At 50.2% G+C, this 24,080-nt stretch overlaps 9 protein-coding genes across 9 annotated transcripts; 7 read left to right on the forward strand and 2 right to left on the reverse strand.

The window, feature by feature from the left end:
• Nucleotides 1-1,583: 1,583 nt before the first annotated feature.
• On the forward strand, nucleotides 1,584-3,446 carry BO85DRAFT_159656 (uncharacterized protein). The gene has a single exon (XM_025654221.1). The coding sequence runs from the start codon at nucleotides 1,700-1,702 to the stop codon at nucleotides 2,957-2,959; it is 1,260 nt and encodes a 419-aa protein (XP_025511115.1). The 5' UTR covers nucleotides 1,584-1,699; the 3' UTR covers nucleotides 2,960-3,446.
• BO85DRAFT_463172 (uncharacterized protein) lies at nucleotides 3,384-4,562 on the forward strand (the record flags this gene model as incomplete). Its single annotated transcript, XM_025661905.1, has 7 exons — nucleotides 3,384-3,415; nucleotides 3,452-3,523; nucleotides 3,562-3,627; nucleotides 3,776-3,863; nucleotides 4,062-4,186; nucleotides 4,221-4,257; nucleotides 4,491-4,562. 7 exons carry the CDS (start codon nucleotides 3,384-3,386, stop codon nucleotides 4,560-4,562), a joined length of 492 nt encoding a protein of 163 aa, XP_025511116.1.
• Nucleotides 4,563-5,355: 793 nt separating this feature from the next.
• On the forward strand, nucleotides 5,356-7,497 carry BO85DRAFT_442473 (uncharacterized protein; the record flags this gene model as incomplete). Its single annotated transcript, XM_025658842.1, has 1 exon — nucleotides 5,356-7,497. One exon carries the CDS (start codon nucleotides 5,356-5,358, stop codon nucleotides 7,495-7,497), a length of 2,142 nt encoding a protein of 713 aa, XP_025511117.1.
• Nucleotides 7,498-8,394: 897 nt separating this feature from the next.
• BO85DRAFT_492310 (uncharacterized protein) lies at nucleotides 8,395-8,881 on the forward strand (the record flags this gene model as incomplete). The annotated part of the gene is made up of 2 exons (XM_025663771.1): nucleotides 8,395-8,599; nucleotides 8,664-8,881. The coding sequence occupies 2 exons, from the start codon at nucleotides 8,395-8,397 to the stop codon at nucleotides 8,879-8,881; spliced, it is 423 nt and encodes a 140-aa protein (XP_025511118.1).
• A 383-nt stretch (nucleotides 8,882-9,264) lies between these two features.
• Nucleotides 9,265-10,075, forward strand: BO85DRAFT_382231 (dolichyl-phosphate beta-D-mannosyltransferase; the record flags this gene model as incomplete). The annotated part of the gene is made up of 2 exons (XM_025656460.1): nucleotides 9,265-9,365; nucleotides 9,442-10,075. The coding sequence occupies 2 exons, from the start codon at nucleotides 9,265-9,267 to the stop codon at nucleotides 10,073-10,075; spliced, it is 735 nt and encodes a 244-aa protein (XP_025511119.1).
• A 180-nt stretch (nucleotides 10,076-10,255) lies between these two features.
• On the reverse strand, nucleotides 10,256-11,302 carry BO85DRAFT_381997 (uncharacterized protein; the record flags this gene model as incomplete). The annotated part of the gene is made up of 2 exons (XM_025656447.1): nucleotides 10,256-11,218; nucleotides 11,273-11,302. The coding sequence occupies 2 exons, from the start codon at nucleotides 11,300-11,302 to the stop codon at nucleotides 10,256-10,258; spliced, it is 993 nt and encodes a 330-aa protein (XP_025511120.1).
• A 491-nt stretch (nucleotides 11,303-11,793) lies between these two features.
• BO85DRAFT_429858 (transcription factor TFIIIC subunit TFC6) lies at nucleotides 11,794-14,365 on the forward strand. The gene is made up of 2 exons (XM_025658268.1): nucleotides 11,794-13,404; nucleotides 13,454-14,365. The coding sequence occupies exons 1-2, from the start codon at nucleotides 11,988-11,990 to the stop codon at nucleotides 14,299-14,301; spliced, it is 2,265 nt and encodes a 754-aa protein (XP_025511121.1). The 5' UTR covers nucleotides 11,794-11,987; the 3' UTR covers nucleotides 14,302-14,365.
• A 2,963-nt stretch (nucleotides 14,366-17,328) lies between these two features.
• BO85DRAFT_159849 (uncharacterized protein) lies at nucleotides 17,329-18,928 on the forward strand. Its single transcript, XM_025654222.1, has one exon. The coding sequence runs from the start codon at nucleotides 17,504-17,506 to the stop codon at nucleotides 18,464-18,466; it is 963 nt and encodes a 320-aa protein (XP_025511122.1). The 5' UTR covers nucleotides 17,329-17,503; the 3' UTR covers nucleotides 18,467-18,928.
• Nucleotides 18,929-19,216: 288 nt separating this feature from the next.
• On the reverse strand, nucleotides 19,217-22,740 carry BO85DRAFT_453293 (ankyrin repeat protein; the record flags this gene model as incomplete). Its single annotated transcript, XM_025661019.1, has 2 exons — nucleotides 22,334-22,740; nucleotides 19,217-22,286 (listed from the first exon to the last, which is right to left on the reverse strand). Coding segments are annotated over exons 1-2 (3,158 nt in total), but the record flags the coding sequence as incomplete, so codon positions are not given.
• Nucleotides 22,741-24,080: the final 1,340 nt, after the last annotated feature.

Consider the following 24,080-nt stretch of genomic DNA (forward strand, 5'->3'; position numbering starts at 1 on the left):
TGTCTAGCCAATCCAGTGGTGGTTGGATACGTCGATAGAACAGACCCCAGGATCCGAGAACCATTTCTCCAAGCGCACAGTGACAGCGAACTTTTGCCTAATCAGCAAAGAAATTCTATTGTACCCTTGCGGAGATATGCAAGAAGTACCCATACGGGGATACCAGACTAGCCGGCACAATTTATCAGCGCACATACACACCCACTGTCGTTAAGCGGCAAGAAAGCTTTCGTACTCAGACCGCCAAACAAGTGCGATGGCATACAGAGCTAAGATGACGATCCTGCCGCAAGACCAAAGGAAAGAACCGTGCGTGAGATCGGACAATGGCGATATCGGTGCGTCACTGAAGGAGTAGAAGATGCCCGACGTGTGACCTAGAAAACATGCGCGCCAACTAGTACGCTTAGAGTAAGTGATTAGTTCACCCAATTGCCAGACACCTCTGCAACAAGGTCGGGAAAGAACTCGAACCGATCACAAAAAACGTCCCAAATGATTCCAGAATGCAAAGAGCGTTGAGGGGAGAATCCCGACAACTCCATTCTCAGACAGTCAATGCTGCCCATCCACCAATAGACGTGTAACAGCACAGCGAAACCGAGTGCCTCAGCTCGAGAACCTGCAGGCTCCGATAAAAACCCGCGTGTGTTATCGGATCATCCCAGAAGCACCACTGGGCCGATTACGAGTATCGACAGTTCCACTAGGCCCCGGGTGATTCCTGGTTACACGACCCAGGGACTGATGTCAGACAAGTAGTACCTTGTGCCAACCCAGGCCTGTTTTCCAACCCAAAGCGTTGTGTCCTGACCGGTGGGGGATAATTCACGATCTGGCCTGGAATGTGGACTGGTTGGAAGGTCTGGCCGGGCTTCAGACAGAACCTGTGGACTCCGTCGGTTGTAACTGCTGTGAGGGTGTAGTCTCTCCACAGAGCGTCCAGGGTACCTGACAGCGGATAAACCCAACCACATGGCATACCCAATGTAGGAGGTTCACGATGGTGGGCCATTTGGAACAACTAGTCTGAGCCAGTTGTGAACTGTGAGGGGTTATGGTGGCTCCGGGTCTTTCTTCTTAATTGTTGTGGCCTGGTCATCGTTGGTTCTCAGCAGATTGCAGTCTGACTGGTTGATTATTACTAGCCAGAACTCCACCTTCAGAACCACTGTTTCTTTGAGATCGGTGCGTGGATCCATCGACGGGAAACTTCCTCTACTGTTGTGTTATATAAACGGTTCAGCCAATCGGGCCGGCCACCAACACCAGAATGAAAGAAGGATGCCGCTTAATCATCTTTTCTTGATCAGAACAAAACACAGCTTGAACAATGGACAGCTTCAAATTGTCGATCGTCTGAGGCCATGCCAACAAACAAAGGCAGTTCATTGAATAGTAATACCTCGACCGAGGAAATGCCCGCCATTGTATGAGACATAGGCACGATATGGCGGCTTTTTTCATGGCCTACCCATTGCCTTGTTCGTCATCATCCAAAACCCATAGCTGTAATAAGCCAGTCTGGGAAGCCATGGGATCCCTGTGTCACCATGGCTTGCCGTCTGATTGGATTAGTATATAGGCATCTCATGCTGTCCATGGCAGAATATGTTGAAATCATAGTTTAACACGAGCTGGAATCATAGCTCCGGCATAGAACCCTATCCGTGCTATAACTCGGCACCAATCCTTCGCTATGGGCAACTGTGTTTCTTCAAGTTGGGGGAAGTGGGCATTGTGTGTACAAGATAGCGCGACTTCGGCCCGATCTTGGTCTTCCACAGACTTCAGTGTGAGGTCACTTCTATCCCAGTCACTACCAGAGCAGCCATCGACCGAGCCGTCATCTCCCGAGCAGGAAACAGCGGAGCAGGCAGTGCTCGAAGAACCCCGAAAGGCATCTCAGAACCTCGATACTCTGCCTGCAGAGCTATTCGACATGATCGCCAGCTACCTTGACCGAGATGGGCTCTATAGCCTCTATCTCGTCTCCCAAAGGGTGAGCAAACTGGCCTACCCGTCCATTCTTGCTTCCTTACATGCCAGGAAACACACCGGGCTCACGCCCATAGAGATCGAAAACATCCACACTCTGGCGATTGACCCCACAATCAATCACCTTCCCAGGTCGTTGCATGTAACCGTGCCCTATATCGGGTACAGTACTGCACGGAAGGTAAGTTGGGGGCGCCTATCTTACGACCGCAAGGCCCTTCATGAGCTTCCAGAGATGAAAGCATTGAGGCAGGACTTGAATCGGTTAGTCAATTGCAAAGAGTTTCATTTCACACTCGCCAGGGCAGGGTCGACTTTGGAGAACAAGATCATGTACATCGAGGACGCTCTTTATGCAGTCCTTGCTGAAAACACCGTCCCAGTCGAGAAACTCATACTGGACAGCAGGGTTGTCAAGTCGCGGGCGAACGAGAAGTCAATGATGCACCCAAATCTTGCAAGGGTGTGGAGGCGCCTGAAGTCGCTCAAGATTACCGAGTCGCCCTCATTGGATTTTTCGAGAGGTACTGCTCTCTCCCACATCCTTCAGCACGCCCCAGAACTTCGAAGCCTTTCCCTCCACAGTCTAGCTGACACCCCTGCACGTCGTTCAACAATATTCAAGTTAGCCAGCTCCGCAAACATACGAACTAACCGACTCGAGAAGCTGAGGCTCTCTTATCTCACAGTTGAGCCGGAAGATTTGATCATGTGGCTAACACGCTTCAATAGTACCCTGAGGATACTGGACCTTCAATCCGTTGGCCTGGCGCACGGAAGCTGGGTAAATGTAGTCCAGCACATCCTCGACTCATGTCCTAACTTACAGAAAGTTGTTGTGGACTACCCCTGGGTTTCTGATTGGAACCGGCGTGCCTGGGATAAGTTTGAGTGCTCGGGGCCTGATATTCGAATCAAGCTAGAGCAATTCAAGCAGAGCGCCACTGAAGCCAAAATTTGACTTGTCAAGGGCGACGTCCTGGCAAGTATCCACTCGTTTGTGTACAGTACGATCTCTGATATGTTTGAGTTTGGAGATGCTGTCTAGTACATAAATTCCTTTTGTTTGTTGTGTGTACATTTCTGTGAACATTCCCATATTTTCGTCGTGTCTATTGCATGTTTGAGGTTCCGATCTATGTAATGTAAGCTGCCCACCCTTTCGGTATTTGCTTTTCTTTTTTGTCAATTTTTGTTCTGTTCTTTCTTTTTTTCTATCCCTCTCATTCATTGGCCCTTGATTAGATGGTTCCTGACAGACAGGTACCAGATGCCATGGGTCGCCCACCATCCAGATCATCCCATGGTCTATATGACCGGCAGGAGATCGTGCATGGTAGCGAGCCAGGCTACCATCACTTGCTTAGACTATTGCCCTTAGCATAATGATAATTCAAGAATTGTGTTCAACCATTGTGTGTGTCTGTCACTTGACCTGAAGCCTGTGTGACAGGCCGGAAACGGCGAAAAGAGCGTCCGTCCATTCCTATGATATAATCGCCCGACCGCATGATAACCAAACTGCGTAGATCTTGGAGATGCGTGCATCCTTACCCAAGCCAGGGATTGCGCGCGCCTTTCCGAATTCGGCCAGATAGAGTTTTCCGAACCATGCACTACTTCAACTAGGTCCTCGCGGGTTCCACCGGCAGCACCTCACGAACCCTTCTTCAGAGTCGGGCGGATATGACTAGACCCCTCTGTCTCCAGTAGTGGCCGCTAGTTTGGTTGGTCCTGACCGTTTTAGTTTTTTTTCGTTCCTCGCTTTTGCCTCCAGAGAGATAGTCCGCCTCCTGGAGGTTGTCCGAACTCGAGGCGGATCATACCCGATTGAGGCAAAGAAGGTGTGGGTTTCCATGTGTACGGTTAGTTTAGCTCATTTTGGCATATTTTGATTGTGGAGGATAGGGCGGATCAAGGGACCAGGGAAGATGAATGGATGGAAAGAAGGGAATCAAAGTAGAAGAAAAAGAAGAAGCGCCCACAACGCAGAAAAACAAAATATCCACCGATCGGATCAGATCACCTATGGAAAGGTCTATAGACGAGATACTTGGAATTAGCGAAGTCATGCTGCCAAGGAACGGGATGATTCCGGAGCACACCGCTTGGGACTAAGGGAAGAAGCGACCGGTGTCTCTGCTGCAGGCGCCTCTGACGACGACGGGGGAGGAAGATGTAGTGTAGTGTTTCAGGCCCAAAGTTGCTTCGCAAGGAGGGAGAAGAGTGAGAGAGAGGGGAGAGTGGGAAAGTGGGAGTGTGGGTGCGTTACTTGAGTGGTCACGCCTCCACGCCGGTTGCTTGCCGGGGTACTTTGCCTCATACTTTCAGCGCCGGATAGGGCCTGAAAAGATGACAAGAACCATGGCCAGTGTTTCACGTCTGTTATTCGAAAAATCTCGTTTTTAATTCTTATTTTATTAATTTTTACCCTCTATTTTTTTTTGGTCCTTCTTACTTACATAGAAGCAAGTGGATAGTGAATGTTCTAGGCCAACACGGCAGAACAGAGAGAGGGAGGTAGACTACCCCGTATCTGTCACTACGACAGCGCGACTAGATAGATAGATAGTAAGTAACCCGTAGTGGCGAGGCGCAGCAGTAGCTACATGCCACAAATAGAACACAAATCGACTATGACGGGAGGAGACGGAGTATCTATCTAGAGACTACGCAATAAGAATGAATGGTTTGATAGTTAAAATGGAAGGACTTGCTGAAATTTAATTCCTTTCCAATGTCCCAAGTCCATCCTTTCGTTTTCATTAGCTTGATTCTTGTTATTGTTGCACTCTAGCGTCACTCTCTTTCTTGGGTCCCGAAAAGAAAAGAGGCCGCCCACTTTTTTCGCTCGTTTGCCCACTTCCAGTCCGCGCTAAACCCCCTTCGGCCACAGCTCGGGCGGCCCTGGCTTCCTGAGGCAGCAGCCACTCCGTCCCCAACTCGTCCGACTGACTTGAACTGGCCTTGACTGGCTTGAAACTCGGCTCTTCTTCCCCTTCCCTTCTCCTCTTTCTCATTCCTCCCTCCACTACCTAATCACCACCACCACTACCACCACCATCACGACATCCTACCCTCTCCCACTCCATCCCACCAACGCTTCATCCTCTCTATCCTCATCCTATCTTTTTAGATACCTTTCTTCCCTTGGCTGTCGTGATTTTTATCACTCTTTTATCCCCTTCCTCTCCTTCCGACTCGTCACTCTTTCCCGCTCACTCTCTCTCGCTCTCTCCTTCTTAACTCTCAATCACCTCTATTCGGTAAACGGCTTCAGTCGACCCAGGTGACTGGCCGACTCCTCTGAGAGATTGATTGAAACAAACAGGTAGCCCGACAGGGCTGTTCAACGCCATGTCTGGGCGTCTATCATCCGACCACAACCGTTCCTTCTCGCAGTCCTCGCGACCCCCGTCTCAACAAGTCGATTCAATGCATCATCGTTCCATGTCTGGTCGCTCCTCCAACCCCAATGTCTTCTCCGACGAATACTCCTTAGAACCTATTGATGCCGAACAAGCCACTCTCACCCCTCGAAGCCCCTCCATCTCCTCCAGTGTCTCCTCCAACACCCTTCGTGGTTCGGTACCCCAACAGCAGCAGCCCAAGGCCTACAACACCATCCCTCCGACCGAGGCCGAATTAGCTGAGGATCCTTTTGGCGATGAGGCTCGGGTTTCCTTCGATGAAACCCCCCACCGATCGAGTCTTCCTCCGAAGGGGGTGGATCTAGCGAATCGCAACTCCGTCGCGTCCACCGCTCCTTCCATCACCAGTCGCAGCCAAAGTGCCTCCTCGCGTTTCTCCATGCCCGTTCGGGCTTTGAGCCCCTACACGGGGGCAACCGGTCCCAGCCATCCGTATGCGATGTACCCGCAGGTCGGCGTTAGTCGCTCTCCCAGTGTGGCCACCACATCGACATTACGACCGGTGGACCGACCGTTAGAGGACACGACTGCCCCTCAGCATCCGTATGCAATGTACCCACAGAACGTAGTGGCAGAGGATGACGGAATTGACAACTCCATGGTACCTCTTGGCTTTCCTGGACACAACGCCCAAGTCTATCAGCGACCACCTAACCGGGCCGATGACGACCTTGGCGATTTAATTGGACCAGATGGTCATACTGAACAACTACCTCCTTACTCTCGTTATCCCGAAAATGCTGTTCCCAAAGTGGAGGGCACCTTTGCGACCGTCAATGATGCTGGCATCATGCAAGACGAAATCCTTCATAATGAGCGTGCTGGACCACCCATGTCGGAGGTTTCCTCAAATACACTAGTGATGGAAAATACAACCAGTGGAGGCGGTAACGCTAACGGTAACGGTAATGGAAACAGAGGCCTCGAAGAACCGCCGGTCACTGGGGTCATGGCATTTGAGGAGAAATTGAAGAGTAAAGGCAAGAAAAAGGCATGTTGTGGATTACCGGTCTGGACGCTGGTTTTGGTGGGAGTGGTTATGCTTATTGGAGGATGCATCGGTGGTATTATTGGCGGTGTGCTAGGAGCAAGAAAGGCAGCCGAGCAAGACCACGGGGGCCAGCCGAGTCGCCCACATATCGTGACGGTGACGGAGACGCCCAGGATGGACGCGACTCCCGTGACAGCCACGCCCACCAACCTGCTGACGCTTCCTACTGGCCAATACGCTATCCCCGCATCACCTAAGAACCAGTCGAAATTCTGCGTGGCTGATTCGGACTACCGGGTGTCGTGGGGTTGCCTCAATTCGGGCAAGATCCCTATCAATGTTGGAGGAACGGACGAGCAACGCAATATTACATTCGAAGACTCTTACGACAGCGCTTATTCTTCGTCACTCACTTATGGTGCCCAGCAGCCCGTCTTCTCTAACCCCACTCAGAATTTGAGTATGATGATGGACTCCAATGATCTCAGCTTTGGCCCAGCTTTGACCTTCATGACGTTCTATGATAAACTGGTCATTGTGCCGCAGGATAGCTTCCCATCGAGCTCGTCCTCAAAACGAGACTATGTGACTGAAGATGAAGTCGTGTCGAGTATGCTGAGTCGCAAGCAAACGGCTCAGGCGGGCGACAAGCCGTGGTTCTGTTGGTGGAATAGCACGGTCATGGAGTTCTTTTTGTACATCAACGAGACGACCAAGGAGTATCAGTACAGCAGCACCGCAGTTGTGACGACGACAAGCACTCAGATAGCGCAGGCCACTCAAGGGAGCTCGAACTCCTACTCCAAGAGAGACAGCAGCAGCAGCATCGCCGACTACCCTCGCCGGATTAAGATGGAGGAGAAGCGAGACAATCCTTCGGCCGCCAATCCATACTGCCAGCAGATGCAGGTCCTGGATGACGGCCAAGTCGGCCCAATTTCGCAAGAGACAGTACAAATCAAGGTGGTTCAACCCACGCCGACGACGACCGTGGAGGCCGCCACGGGGACATCGCAGACTTATACGGCCAAGGCCGAATATGAGAGCTATTGCTATTGCATATCCCTGACGGACTGATGCGACAGGGCATGAAACCGAAGAACGAAGATGAAACGAGAGCGGCTTTTGTTTTCCAACGTGGCCTCTTACAACCACGGCGTCGGCGTTAGACCAAGGAACGATTTTCTTCTCGACTCACGTGCATACGAATGATTGTCTTGCGAAGACTGCTGGTTTATTTTCTGGGTATGAGATCCGGTACTGTTGACAGAGTACGGCGTGCATTCCGTGTATTGAACACCCCTGAAGCTGGGTGGCATTGTCCTTGAGCTATTTTCTGGTTGATTTTGGCTTGCCTATTTGCATTGGCACATTTTCACATTTTTGTCCGACAATAGTTCGGCGGCGTTTTTTGGGTGGGAAACGGTGCCAGGCACTATACACTACGGGCATGACAAGTCATTCGTTTAATTCTATCGAGGCCCGCAACTTCTGGACCTTTCCTTGCTGGCTTTTGTTTTCTATTACCTTGTTATCGGCGGCCATCAATGGGATGGCGTTTGGTATTGTGGCATTTCGACATGTTCTGGCAATATTGTCTGAATTCATTTGCTCTCATGGGCTGAAGCAGCCAAGATAATAAATTCTGGGTTCAAGAGATGCTTTTTGGTCTCGCGGGCGAGCGTAACGAGTGCGTCTATTCAGTGGAACAGGTAAATCCTAAGAACTGGGGCGATGTTTGGTCGATCCATAAGTTGCAAGGTGGATGACCGGTCGGCAACGTCATGGCGATCGCGACATCGACCTCTGCCTACTATATAGGCGAACAGCCACTGAATGATGTTACCTCATACTATCTTTTTTCAAACTACTATCAACTACTTATCTAAGATCTATCTATCTGTCTGCTAGATTGTTATATTTTCCACCACAGATATACCATCAATTATCAAGTTTGCTACCATAACCTACATCATGAGCGTCTTCCTCCGTAACCGCCTTTCCCTACGAGCCACACCCTCCTCCATCTCCGCCCGCCAACTAGCACCTCTTCGCAGCGCCTACTACCCCCTGGGACAACGCCTCTACGCTCACAGCTCGTACGGGGGCGAAGGCGACACCGAAGCCCAGCAGCCCAATAACCCGCGGAACCAACCCACGCGAGACATTGAGCACCCAGGTACGCAGCAGTGATGTTATACACCGGTCGCATAGAAGCTGATCATTCAATTCTATTTATTTAGGACCGCCTGCACCGGACACTGGATCCGCGAAGAGCAGCAGCAGCAGCAGCAGCAGCAAGGAGCCATCGAACAAGGCCCATCCGACTTTAGCTGATGGGGATGAGTCGCCGTATGTCGATAAGGATGGGAAGACCTCGGCGGATGCGCCCGAGGATGTGAGACGGCATAATGAGGAGATTGAGAAGAGGGCGGATCGGCCGTCGGAACGGGTTGGTTGAACCTTTCAATTGTTAGTTGCGTTTGTGTTTGTGTATGTTTTGTATTTTTATCTGTGATGTGGAATAGATTGTGTGGATGGGGATAAATAGGACTACAATATGTAATCTACGTTGTGAGAGAAAGAGAGAGAGAGGAAGTCCGTGCCCTGTTCTGCTCCAGATAGTACAGTAGTAGTCTAGTAGTACTCCGTAGTCTAGTCTAGACTGGCCACGTTACGACGAACGCGGATCTCCCGCGGCAATAATAATACGACTAACCTAACTCAACCTCTTTTCTCCTGACGACAACAGTTCCAATCTGTCTGTCACCACTCACCCACTCACACACACTCGCTACCCTACCTAACTAAATCCATTCTCTTTTCATTCAACTGTCAAACACAATGGGCGCCGAAAACAAATACTCGGTCATCCTGCCGACCTACAACGAGCGCAGGAACCTCCCTATCATCGTCTGGCTCCTGGAGCGGACCTTTCGCGAGAAGTACACCTCCCACTTCCTTCCCATCCCCCCTCTTCTTCAAGTACAAGACCATACTAACGAAGAACAACAATAATAGCAACCTAGACTGGGAAATCATCATCGTCGACGACGGCAGCCCCGACGGTACCCTGGACATCGCCAAACAACTCCAAAAGCACTACGGCGCGAACCACATCCTCCTACACCCCCGAGCAGGCAAACTCGGTCTGGGAACGGCCTACATCCACGGCCTCCAATTCACGACCGGCAACTACGTCATCATCATGGACGCCGACTTCAGCCACCACCCGAAATTCATCCCGGAGATGATCCGCATCCAGAAGCTGGGGGATGCAGATATCGTGACGGGCACACGGTACGCGAGCCGCGATGGCATCAAGGGTGGTGTGTATGGCTGGGATTTGTTCCGCAAGTTTACTTCCCGTACGGCGAATCTGATTGCGGATGTGATGTTGATGCCCGGGGTGAGTGATTTGACGGGAAGTTTTCGGTTGTATAAGAAGAGTGTGTTGGAGAAGGTGATTCATAGTACGCAGAGTAAGGGGTATAGTTTTCAGATGGAGATGATGGTGAGGGCGAAGGCCATGGGGTTCAGGGTTGCTGAGTGTCCGATTACGTTTGTGGATCGGTTGTATGGCGAGAGTAAGTTGGGGGGAAGTGAGATTGTGGAGTATTTGAAGGGGGTGGTGACGCTTTGGTTGAAGGTTTGAACACTATTATACTATTTATTGGGTGGTGGTGGGTGGTTTTCTTTTATACCCTCTTTTTTCTTTTTTTTTTTTTTTTTTATTCTTTCTAGCTTGAGTGCTCTGTATAGTATTTACTGGGTTCAATGTGGTGTTTGTCTGCTGTCTATCTATATATGACTTATAGGTAGTGGTTGTATGGGGTTAAAGTCTAGCCAAATACCCCCTCACTCTCTCCACTAATTCCTCTTGTCCAACATCCTGCACATTATGACTTGCCCCCTCAATCACCGCACTCCCCTCCGCATCCCATTTCACCTCTCCAGCCCCCTCATCCGTCACCTTCTGCCACCTCTTCATCAACCCCTCCACATCCAACCCAGGCTTCCTATACTCATCCGCCCCCGAGTACAGCGCCATAAGCCTCCCTCCCAACAAACCCGTCTCCCCCACAACCCCAAACGTCTGACGAAGCTTCTCATCCCCCAAGTCCGCACTAAACAAATCATCCTGGCTCGGATTCTCAGGACTCTCAGGGCTCGCCAGACTCAAGAACCGCCACGCATTGACCGGCGTCTCTGCATCCAATCCCACCAAACTCGTCAAATTCAGGGGCAAAATCGCCCTCGGATCCTCAACCACAGCAGCCTTTGCCAATCCAACCAGCTGTTCGTACGCACCTCGCGCCTCGGCCGTAGTGATGGTGATGTGCATTCCCTCGCGGTCCGAAACGGGCGCTTGCATGATTGCGCCGTCGACGGGGGGTCTGGTGAGGTATTGAAGTCCGTTGACGGCGGGGTTGTGTGGGATTGGGTTCGGGGCTGAGAGATAGTGAAGCACGTCTTGGGAGCCGGTCGAGTGGCCCATTATAACGATTTTGGATTCAGGACCTTTGAGTTTCCGGATGTAGGTTATGCATTGGGCGAGGTCTTCGATGTCGCGGTCGAGACTGTTCACGCCCCAGCCTTGGTAGGAGGTTGTGAGGAGGACGTTGAAGACGCTCCATGTGTTCTTGTTGTTGGGGGTAGTGGTGGAGAGGGCGGAGGCGAGGGTTGGGACGTAGGGGACTGTGAGGAGGCCGTCAGTTAGACCGCCGATGAAGAGTAGGGCGTTGGTACTGGGGGTGCTGTTGGGAGGGGTGAATTCGAAGGCGACGAGGCGGGGGGCCTGGAGTGGTGGTGGTTAGATGGATATAGATTTGGAGGGATGGAGGGGATGTACGTAGTGGTGGAGGATGCCGGGGTGAGACATGTTGGTTGGTTGGTTGTGCTTGTAGATGCGTTATAGTGTGTGAGTGGAGAAGGGATTGGAGGGTAGTTCCTTGTTAGATAGATGGTAGGTAGAAGGTTGTCAAAGCATTGCTGCTAGCTGCGATGGATTGTGGTTCAAGAGATGCGCAACTACTGCCGGCCCACTGCTTGCATGAGCGGGGTCTTTTAGTGTGGACAGGCTGATACGGAGGTCATTAGATAGTAGCCACATGAGAAACAGGATTGATGAGTAAATACTAGCAGCTAGAAGGTATGCTCCTTATATACAGCACGCTATTAATCAATCCAATGCCAACTTATAGTCCTATAAGATTCATCTTATAATCTGACTGAATGATGCTGGTATCACACTAGTGGGGCGTAATGCGTATTTACAGGTACCGCCAAGCCCACTTGCCCGGAACAGGAAAACAGCATAGCTCCATCCATCATTCTTCATTTCAGTTATCTTTCTTTTTCTTGAACTTCCCCCGCTAATCCATGCTTCAATCTCTCAATCGCAAAGTTATAATCCGTCTACAGCATGCCTGATAGCTAGCGCAGCGATTGCCCGCCAACAGCCAACAAATCTACCCGCCTACCGCAGCTCATGCGCAATGCGACGAACATCTATTCTGACCCTCTAGGAAATCGCATTCAGTACTCCGCACTCTGCCTCATTCACAATGCCTCGTCCCCGCAGATCCAATCGCGCCTCTGGCGCCAGGACAAAATACGTCCATGACCCTTTCGAAGCGGCCGGTCTTAGCGACGAAGGAGAGGGTCCCTCCACCTCCGAAACTCCGCAGCGCAAAAAGAGCAAGGGAAAGGCGAAACAAGCTGTCGCGGATGAGGGTTCCTCGGACGAAGACTTTGCCATGGACGATGCCAACGGAGCTGATGACGACGACGACGATGATGATGAGTATAATGACAATGACGTGGGAATGGTCCTTGAGAATGAAGATGAAGATGCAGAGGAAGACGACGATGCGTCGGCCTCAGAAGTTGACGGGGGCAGTCGTCGTCAGCGGAAGAAGCCCGCTGCTGCCGCTACGCCAAAGCCCAGCAGCAGTGTTAAGAAACGCCGTCCGGATGGGAGTCTTGCTGTTCCCGGGGAGGAGACACATTCGCGCGGCTCGTGGAACCCCCTTGAGCATGTTGGAAAGGCGGTTCATCTGCGCGTTACATTCGGCACGGATGAGAGGGATATACTTTCTATTATAAGTGCGCGGGATCGCTGGTATAAGGGGGTTGATTCTACGTTTCCGACGCGCGAGACTTTGAACGAGTCGCATGATTTGCCGGATTATGGTTACGGGAATTCATTTGGCCTGGAGGCTGAGGATATGAAACGGGAAAGCTCCCGTGCATGGGACTGGTACTATAGTAGGGATGTGGGTGCACCGTTTAGGAAGAGGCAGCGCATTCAGAAGCTCAAGGAGAATGACGCTCGCTTGGTCTACTTTCCTCGTTCCAGGGGACCACATACCGTGCTCGCTGGCCCGGTTAATGACCAGAAGGTCTTTTCCCTTGCCCAGCATGATGTGCTTGATTTCGGCGAGGCATGGGATGATGATGCTTCTACAGCTCAGAAACAAGGAAAGCAAGCCAAGACAAAACAGTCTGAGCGAAAGAAAAAGAAGCGAGAGGGTTGGCTTCTTAATTTAGGGAACAAAGCCCAGTGTTTGGCCTGGGTGCCAAATCAAACTGGCCTCACGCAGTATCTGTCCGTCGTGGCTCCAATCCTACCAGACCAAAAAGAGCAGTATCCAGATCCGTACAAGGACCAGGCGGCTCCAGCATTCAGACCCTCAGCGCCTTATCCGTCTGCCCTGCAGCTTTGGGAGTTCAAGGCCGAAGAAGCCGCGTCATTGACCAAGACAACCGATATGACCTCCAAGCCGCGATTACGCCTCGCGCTGTGTACCGACTGGGGCGATCTGAGGCGAATGGCCTGGTGCCCAATGCCTCGAGACCCGCGGAATGAAGACGACAAAGATGCGCAGGTGAACGTCGGCCTATTGGCAGGCATATGGGGAGATGGCCGGGTGAGGGTCATCGACGTCAAACTGAGTCGTAACCCAGACCAGACCGAATACTGTACGTCCATCTACCAAAGCAAAGCCCAAGGCGCAAACTAACTGTTCAGATAAACTGCAAACCCCCGTCTTCGAAGCAAAACCACATTCGACTGTATGCACCTCTGTAACATGGCTCTCTCCCAGCGACATCGCCGTAGGCTGTGCCAACGGATTCGTCGCCATCTGGCGCATCGTCTCATCGCCATCCTCCCCCTCCAATCCCATCCCCTACTTCTACCAGCAACTCCACTCGACGTGGATCCTCAACCTCGCCTCCGCCTACCCAACCCATCCCTATCTCATCAGCACCACCTCCATGGACGGCGAAAGCCGACTCACCTCCATCATCGACCCCCAAAAAGACAGCGTCAGCGCAAACCGCATGCGCGTAGGCACCGCTCACCTCACCTACTCCCCGCTCTTGCACTCCTTCGTCTCGGGCGACGAAAACGACTTTCTGCGCCTCCTCGCCATCCGCCGCTTCTTCACCTCCACCGCCGTGGCTCGCCTCCCGAGCATGGTCTCCGCCCTCGGACCCTGCAGCTTCTGGCACCCAAGCCTCCTCGTCGGCTGCACCGGCGGCACCGTGCAAGCCACGAATCCCCTCCGACGAATGATGCACGCCAAGGAGAAACAATGGCAACAGACCTGGTTCCAGCATGAATGGGCGCGTGGCTCAGGCACAGGCACAGGCACTAGTCGGTTTCACGACGGCTACCGCGCCGAACACACCAGCTTGCTGCGTAATCTGGTCGGTGACCCGAGACTGATTAACGGGACGGCGGTGATTACGATCTTTGATGAAGAAACCCACGTCACTGCACTCTCGTGGAACCCGAATCGCGTGTGCGCCGGGTGGGCTGCGGCGGGGATGGGATGTGGCCTGGTTCGGGTTGAGGATTTGGCATTGTCGTGAGGTTTAGAAAATTCGGTATGGTCTGATAGTATGAGACGAAGAACATATCGGTCATAATCGAAGGACCAAAACAAAACAATAACTGTTCGACCGCTAAATGTATTACGTAGACCATGTCTGAGAACTATCATAGTACATGCATGCAGGGTCCGTCGATCAGCCAGCAGCATCTTGAAGCCTGCCTGAGGCTCGTAGGGCAGCATGCGCGCCTCTCAGTAACTACTGATACTACCCTCTTAAGGCATGTATAGTATGACATTTAAATGCAAGACCAGGCACATATACCTAAGGTATATGTAGTATGTTATGCCGTGGAGAATGCCAATACTGTTAGTATAGCATAAGATGATGTAACCCCCGAACTCATTAAACAAACCCACCCAGGACTAACTAAAGACACATGCGTAGGCATATCACAGCGACCGGTATATTGCAATCACACAATAATCCTACTAGCTAGCTAGCTACTATACGCTCTTAATATGTTCCTAGCTTGGACCATATCTAAGTGCCTAAGAATTCTAGGGGGCAAGTAAGTAAGTAAAGTACCATGCCACATAAAATCTCCATCTGATGGTACCAGCTACAGCCCAATCTGGTGAGTAATTGCAGATGATGACGTCTCATCTACAATGTATCATTAGTAGCATGGACTCCAACTCTTATCTTTCTCGACGAACAACAGGGTGTACGTATCACCCATTTAAATTCTCTCCTAGAGATTACTTACTTACTTTCCGGAATCTTCTGGATGGATTGCGTCATCTCGGTTCATGTTTGGTATTAGTATAGTTCAATAGTTCCTGAGGGGAGGAGGGGGAGGGTTCATGTACGGGGATTGATGGCGTAATCTTTCATTGTTCTTTCTCTATGTACTACTCTGCGGTGCGAGTCAGGAGGATGGGATGTTTAGGAAGTATAGGTATAGCGTAAGGTAAGCTTGAGTGATGGGATGTTAAGTTAGGTTCTAGGTGGGTATGCTTTCTTTAGTGTAGACATCTCTGGTTTTGTTGGGGTTATCCCTGTAGGTGTGGGTGAGAGGAAAGCTAGTAGTACTATCTAGTTTGGATTTAGTTCGTGATGGTGTAGTATTACTATAGTTTACCCTTTGGGTTGGTTAGGGTATATGTTGCTTTGCTTTCTCTGGCTGTGAAGTAGTTCTGGAATATTTGACCAGATTTTTATCCTACTGACACGTTACTTACCTTTGAAACTCACTGAAATGGCTGCTTTTTCTCATATAGTCTCTATAAGAAGCAATCATACGATCTACAAACATATATCTATACTACCTACGACGGAGTAAAATCCCTCAAGGCATATCGGAGTATACTATCTACTTGCAACGCCGCGGCCGGAGATATTATTACGCGGCCCACCGTGCATGAGATAACCGCTGGCCACGAACCAACATCATGTTCCCCCATGGCTGTGGCTTATTAGCCGCTAACTCGGTCACACCGCAGCCAGATGCGTTGAGCTGTTCCTTGGGATCGACACGGGGGACCGTGGGCGCTTGCATGGTCGATCACCGAACCTCGAGAGGATGCGTGCTAAATAGAGGGATTTTATTGGATTGAGCATTGAGCCACTAAGATAGGATATACTTAGTAACGTCTGAATGGCTGGAACTCATGGCGCGAGTGAGTTTGGATGGATAGCTGTAGATATGGATAGAATCCATAAACGAAATCTCGAATCCCACTACCAGATACTTACCATGGTAGTAGCAGCACTTACCTATACAGGTAAATAGACAACGGCTCGACGCGTAACACACCAGATATCATTGTGTCCGTCGTAGAGTGCATGCTTCTCCCCTATGCATCCGGAGGTGCCGTAGGAGATGCAGGCAACTTCGAAACCTGAGTTGGCATCTAGATCTGAAGAGAACACGGGGAAGGAGATCCCGAGGACCCTGCCTGAGCTGGGGCTGTGATGCGCTGTGATGTGATGTGATATGATATGCCCATGGCAAAATGCTGATCCTGCTTTATTAGCTATTATCCCTGTTGCGGTGCCATGCCTAAAAGGGAGTAAAGAGGGAGGAAAAGGGAAGATGAGACTTTGGCGTTTGGTGGGTTGTCACTCGTTTCCCCTATTGACTTGACTCAGTACCATTATCGTTACTGTTATTCTGTACCACACATTCTGTGTTTCTGCTGTCGAGATAAGGTGTAAACGGGGGATAAGTGGCGCTCACACCGCCGCCGTGTTAATGCTCCGGTAAGCTCTGCTGGAGGTTAGAAATTCAGAGCATGACGTAGACGTGATGGGGATCTACGGTCCAGACTTTAGACATTGTCTGATCCAAGCAGGATGTAGTAAGTACGTCGTAACAAGGGCAATGAGACAGTCTGAGATGAACCTGGACTGGGCTGTGAGGGGATCAGCGAGGATGTAGATTAGAGAAAAGTGGATCCTCTCCCCAGCCACTTTGGATTTGACAGCAAAAGAGGGCCCGGTCAGGTCACGGGATTTCCAGCTTTAATTAGCACGTTTAGTGCCATTTTCTATTTTTTGGCGCGACATTTAGTTGATTTAGTAGAAAAAATAAAAAGTAGTTTTTTCCTTTCATTATCTTCATCCATTGGCCATCTAAATCATGCTGCCTGTCGAAGATATAATTGGCACAAAAGAAATCAATAAACTCACAGGGTCTTTGCCGCTGGGAAAACGGCGATCCGTTGTTCTAGTGCCCTTCTGCCCACCAGAAACCAACGTGGCTGGCAGAAACAGACTCCATCCATCCCATCCCAGCCTCCTTTGACAGTATCATGATGCGCCAGCCTGCACCTTTTTTTTTTCTCCCCGACGATCGGGCTTCGTGCCGTGTATGATGGCATATACATCTGCCGCACCCGTGTAGATCTTGCTTGCTTGTCACTGATTTTCTTAATTTATTTTTTCTAGGCGCCAATTTTTGTTGTGTTCATAGCCTGGTTGGTCGGTGTGTGTGTGTGCTGTGTTGCTGGTGAATCCAAATCATAAATTGAGCCCTTGTCTCGTCGGTTGTTGCTGTTGCTCCAGTTTCAAATCACTCGGTCTAATCAAAAGACTCTTATACTAAGCATTCTAATCTTCTTATAATCCTTGTTTTTCCTGATAGACTACTTCGTTTCTCTGCTTCTGTGTTATATCTGTCCTGGTCTTCCCTTACATTCAGCATCTACAGACCTTTCCATATTGCACCGGCAGCACCATGCATACCGCTGCTCTCTTCCTTGCTCTCTCCCTCTCTGCCCATGCGGTGCCTGTTTTCAACGCTCGTGGGAACGACACCGTCGAGCGTAGAGAAGAAGGTCCCTACAGAGTCGTGAATGTTGCGGGTCCTACTACTCCCGTTGTTGAGACCATCACTGCGACTAACCCTCCGGCGCCACCTACCACTATTACCGTCACTGAGTACCCCTCGTCCACACCAGCTTCCGTGCCTGGCGCTTCTCCCTCACCTTGGAATGCCGGGCCTAACGTGGGTGGTGCTCCGCTGGGTCGCCGCGACACCAATAGCAGCGCAAGCGCACTGAGCCGTCGTGCGATGTTTGAGGAGGATGCCCCAACCAACAGTACCGTGAGCCGACGTGCGATGTTTGAGGATGCTCCTACCAACAGCACTGCCAGCCGACGTGGAATCCTCGACGATGCTAGTAACAGCACTCTGAGCCGACGTGCGATGTTTGAGGATACCCCTACCAACAGCACTGCCAGCCGACGTGGAATCCTCGACGATGCTAGTAACAGCACCCTGAGCCGACGTGCGATGTTTGAGGATGCTCCTACCAACAGCACCCTGAGCCGACGTGCGATATTTGAGGATGCTCCTACCAACAGCACTGAAAAGCATGCAATGGCCGCTCGCAGTAACACCACTTCCGAAGTCTTGGCTCGTAGCTTGAACGAGACAGCTGTGCAGACTCGGGAGCTCAAGGATGCCCTTGTTTCCGAGCATCACAATGCCAGCGATGTTAGTGGCAAGTTCGGAGTTATGGCCAGGGACACTCAGAAATCCGAGAACGCCACTGATATTGGCAGCAAGGTCGCAATCCGCGCCCGGAATGATACAGTTTTGCAGGCACGGGCATTCAATGACACCCCCTCTGACACCGCCGTCATGTCTTCCAGGCCTCACGCCAGGGGCCTGAACCACACAGACTCTCAGGCGTAGAGTCATCATCTCCAGGGGTCAATGTGTTGCTTACCCAGACCCAGGTGCCTGCCATATCGTTCTGGAGGTTGAAAAATTGGGTTGCCAACGACTGGTATGAAACACGTTTCATGAATTTGATGGATAATGAGCATGTGGTTCTTTCACGATTTCGGTTTTTGCATTGTCACGACGAGTCATGACTGCTCATGGTGGAGGTGTGGGGATATGGTCATGATAGCATGCATCTATAGGGGCGTTTTGATTTTTCTTTTTTATCCCTTCCTTTCATTGCTTTTTTTTCTTCTTTTTTTTCTTCTTATAGTTCTCTGGCGGTTTCATGCTCTCTTGTGGGAAAGGCTTTTGTTGATTTAGATAAGAGGTAGCGATTGCTTTCGTTGCGATTTCGGGTTCATACTAGGTCTAGATTGTCGTTGGGTTATTTCAGGTATAGGATAGATTGCTATAAAAATAGGAATGGCTGGATGATATACGAAGAAGCATTTGATTTAGCTACTAGAGGACAGCAAACGGACTGACTGAACCGGCCGCGGTTAATAACTAGTTACTTGTTTGTGATGGCAAGCAGTGTTCAGAGACATGACCGGATTACAGCATATCGTTGTATTGAGTTGAATTACTAATTTGTTAATTAGGGCTTAATTCTTTCATATTTTTTTTTCTTCATTTGTTTCCGCTTCTATTTGTTATTCTAGTGTAGATGTTTCAAAAGGAACAGATTTAACTAAGTATTTATACTCGGCAGTGAGATCGAAATCTAGATTATAACTTCATTTTCATGGGCCCTTTATATATTTATATCTATTGCCATCCTTGGATGGAAAGGCGGAGGAGAGATAGAAGCGGACACATTTGGCGTAGGTACATGATTTTAGACCACGAGCTTCAGACGGGTGACTATATCTCAAAGTCAGGCATTACATCTATTCAACCGCGCCAGCCTCAACGAGCAATTCCACTATTCTAGTGAACTCCCCCGATCGGGCAAACTTCAAAGCTGTGCCTGTGGTACCGCCTAGCTCACACTGCTGATTCAGGTCTATCCTTCCAGAATCCAGTAACAGCTTGACCATGGCCTCGTCATTTTGCATGACCGCCACAACCAGTGGTGTTTTGCTTTCCAAGGATGATGGGATCGTCTCTACCGCCTCCATATCAAGCAGTAGCTTCACCAGGTTATGTCTTCTTTCGCGCATTGCCACTGTGAGCGCGTTGAATCCCCACCAGAATCCATTCATATCGATACCTTCGGTATGAACAAGCATTTCGACCATCTCGTCGCTTGAGAAGAGCAATGCGTAGATCAAGGGTGTATATCCGTTGCATTCGTCGCGGACATCAGCTTTGCCACTATTAAGCAAGCATCGCACGCTTGCTACATGGTTTGAGCGTATGGCGTGGAACAAGGGAGTATATCCCTCTTCGTCCTTCCTACGCCAGTCTAGTTTCTTACAGTCAAGCAGGAGATTTAAGACATCGACATTTGGACAGGATGCAGCGACGTGGGGAATACTTTGTCTCCTCCAACGATCCCCCCGAACGTCTTCGATCTCCTCGTTTTTAAGGATTCTCTTGACAACCGATGTCAGGCCGAATTTGGCGGCCACCCACAATGTATTGCAATCTCCCCAGTCCCAGAGGTTAGCCTCGCACCAAGAGGCAAAGACAGCGGATTTTGGATCACAAATTCTGGCGAGAATTGGCTCCAATTTCTGATCATCTTCCAGTGCTGCAGCCCGGATATGGGAATACCACTCGTCAGCAGAATATACGGAGAAGTCTCGATTTATATCAATCGAAGTTAGATCTTCAGCTGAATTGGTCTGACGAGCCCGTGGCATAAACTTGTCGATATATGTGATGCAGCTCATTGCAAGGACGCCTTGTGCCTCCTTTGGATCAATGGGGCCACGTTCGCTGCAGCGACCAAAGCCATTTTTCTGCGCCAGGAATTCTCGTGCTGTTTGGTGCAGGAAGAATACCTTCTTGTTATTCACCGTCAGAAGTAAACCGCACCAGCTTCGCAACGAGGCCTGAAAGTCTTCATCCGATTCTAGATCCAGCTCATCTGCGTCAAGATCTAGATTAACAGCAATGTTCATCTCCGTCAATGTCAAGGGGCGGGATGCAGCCAGCATAATGCAAAAGGCCTTTCGTGCCATGTCCATGTCCTCAGACTTACTAAGGATCTTGCAATATGAATCGTTGACGTCCTTGGGGAGCTTATCGATGAAAACCCTGTCAATCCCTTTTTGGACTTTTTGAAAGCTATGTGTTTCGAAGTATTCAAAAACGAGATGGACCCAGAGGTATGTCCGGTGCTCCATTCGAAGTAGTCGCTCTTCCAAGTAGCTCTGGATGGTAGGAGAAAGATGCTTCTTTCGAGCCAGGCGCTCAACACGATGCTTGATGACGATGTTCACTTCTTGGCCAATCTTGTCGGATTCATTTTCGCCCGGTATGTAAATATGGGGAGAATGATCAATGAGCTCTTGGAATTCCGATATGACGTTCTCGTACGGTCGGCTGGTCAGGAAGAACCTAGCCCTGGTTCCACCATCGTTTTGAATGGACTTAATGTTGTCTGTCAGGTCAACTAATTCGGAATCCTTGCATTCATCTAGCGCATCCAACACAAAGATGGTTTGTCCCATAGCAGGGTGCTTGATGACCCGGGAAAAGATATTCCAGAGCTCAGTAACCACGTTGACGGTTTCCTGCCCGTTGTCATCGATTACTTTCAGTGCAAGCTTGATCAAGTCAGGCTTGTTTGTAAAGATCTGATGCAGCAATGCGCAGATAGCTTGCTTCTGTGTATTCTGGTCTCCATCTTTGAAAAAAAAGTAGCATATCGTGGCGGATGGATTGCACTGGGGCAACACATTGTCGATCAGATGCTTGGCAAGAACAGACTTGCCACAACCAGGATCTGCTGAAACGATCAAAAGCCCTCTATCATTGTCCAGCCACTGGTTAAAATGGGGCTGTTCTAGAAACCATTCGCAAGTGCCCTCGAGTCGATCGTCAACTCGGCTCTTGTACAATTCATAGGAAGAGTCCTCCTCGTTTCTGGCCAGGCGGAAAAGCTGCCTACATTTTTGTTCCTTGTCCGACAATGCTTCCTCATGCATCTGGCGTTGGAGGTTGAGAGCCTCCATATCCACTTCAAGGTGCCGTTGTGCCAATGGAAGAAGCTTTTGCATTGACTCAAAGTTGTGGCGAGTACTTTGTTCCACTTCGTTTAGATGCCGTCGGGATACCTCTGTGCTAATGGTGGCAGCATCTTGCTGGACCAGCTTTTCGAGATCTTTGATCGAGGAAACCATGCCGTTCCAATCTTCCGGTTGGAAGATATCACCAGCAAAGTTTCGCTGCCAGCTGCGATGGAAGCGCAGAACACTCTTGACCTCGAAGCGCAGGATTTCCTCGTACAACTTGACAATGTTGGCATTGAATTGTTCTTTCAGTCCCGTATGATCCGAGCTTCGGCTGGAAGTTGACCACAAAATCCGCTCCAGTTCGACATAATAGCGAATGCGACCGGTGATATACGTGAATCCACTCTTGTTGGCCTGTGCCGCACTCTGGGGGTTCGTCAGCAATGGCAGGACAATGCAGACCCCTGCCCATGCCAACGACGCTTCTGGCGATGCCTTGACCGCTTCTCCAATGAAGTCTTTCACGGACAAAATCCAGCTTGCAGCTTGGGCCAAGCCTTCCTGAACACCCGTCCTTTGGATTTCTGCCTGATGAAGTCCGTGATTGATGATGATGTCCAAGTCTTGTTGGCGGTTGGTTCCATTCTTGCAAGAATTATCATCTTTCCTTGTTAGTATTCAGTATCCAGGAAAAGTAAGAGAAACTTACTAATCTCCTGTCTTTGTTTCGCCAATAATTCTTCATATCTTTCAACCAAGCCTGGATCGAGATTCTTATACGCCTGATCCCAGAGCGATTCATCACGGGCCAGTGTTTCCTTGCTGAGAGAAGCATCGGTTGCCTTCACAGGCCGATCTTGTTGAGCTGGCCGAGGACCAACTGCCCCGTTTGCAACGGCCGTGTTTGCTGGTTGAACATGTTTTTCGTGCGTTGGCTTCTTTCCAAGCAACCTTCTCAATCCCAAACAACCCATCTTGCCCGTGCGTGTGCCGTGGGTATTGACGGGGGGAAGAATCTGTCATGTCAAGTTCGATTCTCTCGTCTGCGGCTGAACACGCAGCAGCTGAAAGATACGGCCTAAAGACATGGCCTAAAGACACGGTATAAGCACCCAGTGAAAGGCGTGATAGGCGCGATAGGCGTGTTTGCTTTCGCTGCTCCACCCCGCGGAAGTCCATCCCCCAATTCGCTACCGAGGGCAGGGATGTACGACCAGTGGTTTCCAGTACATTTTTGGACGATCAATCTTCCTTTCCATTAACCAAACCTCTCCATTTGCGGAGAAGATACCCAACAACTTGACTGATGGAGTAGACTTCATCCGTACTGAGGGCATCCAATTTGTCGTTGACGCCAGATAAAACCGACGTAATTCATGTGTCCATTAAGAGTGGGTATATGGACTGTTCTAAATTGAGGCTTGTGCCTGGAGATGAAAGTCAACAGGCGCTAAAGTTTCCCTACGCATGGACGAACTAATGGCAATCCTCTGCGCCAGTGGAAACTGCAATGCTTGTTCAATACCACAATGTCTCATAGCACACTGCATCCAGTTGACTAGCGGGCTTGAACCTCCGCCATCGAGATTACCCCGCATGAGGATGATCTTTATATGCGCATTAGGATGAACTTTTATATACGCTCCCCACGCATGGGTATCATCACCCCATCTGCCTTGGGTTGTTTATAATCACCTCTGCTGGCACAGTCGGCAGCCTGGTCATGCCATTTGATCTCTCCCAGCTTCAGGAAGTGCGAGAGATAGAGACTGGCGGAAAATAGAATCGAAAGATTCGATTCGTCCTTACCATGAAGACATCGACTTCACTATCTCAACGATATTCGGAGTATTTCGGGGCTTGTTTTCTTTGGCCAGCCTGCTGCTAGCGAACAATGGTTTATACCCTGCTGTGATCGGGGAACGCGAGACGAGGTGTGACGGGTGTAGAGATGGTGGGATCCAGAGACAGTCCAATGAACTGGACTCTTGTTCAGTACAATATGATCACGTTGTTTGTCATTATTACTCGACGTTAGGGAGTTGAGTGCAGCTTAGGGAAGTTGTCCCCTGCAGAGACAGACAACTGAGATGAGGGAACAAGCTGTCAAATGCCTATCCAACAGCCTGTCAGTCACCAGCACGGGATCAAGACATCCTTCACATATTGGCCTGGCAAGATAAACTGGCACTCAAAAGTATTAGCACAAGTCTGTTCAGAGGGCCGCGCTTGATGCTCCCGTGGTAAAAGTATCTTCTCAATCCTTGAGAAGAAAGAAAGTATCTATACCTGGGGGAGAGTGTGACGTACAGCAACGGGGCGGGGATTACATAACCCGTGCCCAGCCCCAGGCCGTAAACTAACTGGCATTCTGATCGCATGTCCGCATTCGCATTCACCTTCCCATCCTCCCACCTTCTCCTGCGCCTGCTGTCCCTTTTATCCTACTCCTGTCT

The sequence above is a fragment of the Aspergillus piperis genome, assembly GCF_003184755.1.
Source record: "Aspergillus piperis CBS 112811 unplaced genomic scaffold BO85scaffold_25, whole genome shotgun sequence".
NCBI classification, from domain to species: domain Eukaryota; kingdom Fungi; phylum Ascomycota; class Eurotiomycetes; order Eurotiales; family Aspergillaceae; genus Aspergillus; species Aspergillus piperis.

What these genes read in the sequence shown, in the direction of transcription:
- BO85DRAFT_429858 (XM_025658268.1), top strand. Translation starts at nt 11,988, where the DNA reads ATGCCTCGTCCCCGCAGATCCAATCGCGCCTCTGGCGCCAGGACAAAA. An exon ending in CCCAGACCAGACCGAATACT is followed by an intron (nt 13,405 to 13,453) that starts GTACGTCCATCT and finishes CTAACTGTTCAG; the next exon opens with ATAAACTGCAAACCCCCGTC.
- BO85DRAFT_159849 (XM_025654222.1), top strand. Translation starts at nt 17,504, where the DNA reads ATGCATACCGCTGCTCTCTTCCTTGCTCTCTCCCTCTCTGCCCATGCG.
- BO85DRAFT_159656 (XM_025654221.1), top strand. Translation starts at nt 1,700, where the DNA reads ATGGGCAACTGTGTTTCTTCAAGTTGGGGGAAGTGGGCATTGTGTGTA.